Source organism: Epinephelus moara, chromosome 1, assembly GCF_006386435.1.
Source record: "Epinephelus moara isolate mb chromosome 1, YSFRI_EMoa_1.0, whole genome shotgun sequence".
Lineage (NCBI taxonomy): Eukaryota > Metazoa > Chordata > Actinopteri > Perciformes > Serranidae > Epinephelus > Epinephelus moara.
Window position 1 is genome coordinate 50,430,049 of NC_065506.1, and position 1,602 is coordinate 50,431,650.

General features: G+C 45.9%; 1 protein-coding gene across 1 annotated transcript in view; it reads right to left on the reverse strand.

The window, feature by feature from the left end:
* The window catches only part of LOC126396931 (ATP-binding cassette sub-family C member 12-like), a 43,228-nt gene that overhangs the window by 40,397 nt on the left and 1,229 nt on the right, over window positions 1–1,602 (reverse strand). Inside the window, exon 2 of the mRNA XM_050055351.1 lies at window positions 708–803. Coding sequence (XP_049911308.1) covers window positions 708–802 — 95 coding nt within the window. The 5' untranslated portion in view covers window position 803. The remainder of the gene's footprint in view (window positions 1–707; window positions 804–1,602) is intronic.

A 1,602-nucleotide genomic window follows, 5' to 3' on the forward strand; every position in this document is an offset into this window, starting at 1 on the left:
TCATGTTGATCTGTTCTGTACGACATCTATTGCACGTCTGTCCATCCTGGAAGAGGGATCCCTCCTCAGTTGCTCTTCCTGAGGTTTCTACCATGTTTTCCCCGTTAAAGGGTTTTTTGGGGAGTTTTTCCTGATCAGCTGTGAGGGTCATAAGGACAGAGGGATGTCGTATGCTGTAAAGCCCTGTGAGGCAAATTGTGATTTGTGATATTGGGCTTTATAAATAAAATTGATTGATTGACCTACAGCTCACACTCACCTACCGCTTACAGCTCACACTGAAATGCAGCTCACCGCTCACACATTTCATCCCTTCATCTTCCTCCTCGTCCATGTTCATGTGTTCATGTAATGTTTCTCAAAGTCGAGGAAGGATCCTTAGACTGAATTACAAGTAGGCTCCATCATCAAAACCTACTGAAGGACTGTTCCAGTGTCAAGGATCCTTTGACTTCTACCGAGGACGGAGTCCTTCCTTCAGAGAATTTTAAAGATACGTGTATCCTCAGCTGAAGTACACAAAATTCTGTGCTCATGATTTACCTGAACTGAAAATGGAGCCTCTTTAATGACCTGAACACTCACCAACCTGTTTAAATGTGAGATCACTGAATGTTGGGAAGTTTCTGTTGGACCTGACATGGCAAGATCTGTCCTACCATGGAAGCATTCTTGACTTTGAGAAGCACTGTCTGTGTCTGACTCACCTTGACCCCGCCTCCATCTCTGATTGGCTGGAGGAGTTGGGGAGAGGAGTGGGGGGTTTCTTCCAATCATCTGCTATGGGTCTGTCAACACCCATCCTGCTGAGACACAAACAGACCTCAGATCAGCCTCCTGCAGAAGGTCATGTGATCGATCCGTGTTATTGATCAGCGCTAAATGGTCGGACCGCCTCTCTGTGTCTCGTGTCCTGACATACAGGTACCCTGCTAACAATGCTATGCTAACATACAGGACAGTTTGTCCTGAGGGGACCTTCTCTCAGAACTAACTATGCTACACTAACATACAGGACAGTTTGTTCTAAGGGGACCTTCTCTCAGAGCTAACTATGCTACGCTAACTTACAGGACACAGCTTCAGTCCCCAAGGAGCTACGTTAGCATTAACCACAGTAGTAGCTAACTTATCGTCACAGCAGGCAGAGCTTCAGGAAGTCGAACTCTAACTCTAACTTCCTGTGACACATCTGACTGAAGTTTCAGAGCAAGCTCACTGAGGCGTTTCTCAATACCAAGTACGCCAAGTTTGGACTTGCGCACTTGGGAGTTTGGACTTGGCAAGTTCGACTCGGGAGTACAAACTCCCGAGGATGGCTGCCATTGATGCTGGTCTGTGAGAAATTCAATTCAATTTCAATTCAATTTCAATTTTATTTATAAAGCCCAATATAACAAATCACAATTTGCCTCACAGGGCTTTACAGCATACGACATCCCGCTGTCCTTATGACCCTCACAGCTGATCAGGAAAAACTCCCCAAAAAAAACCCTTTAACGGGGAAAAAAACGGTAGAAACCTCAGGAAGAGCAACTGAGGAGGGATCCCTCTTCCAGGACGGACAGACGCGCAATAGATGTCGTACAGAACAGATCAGCA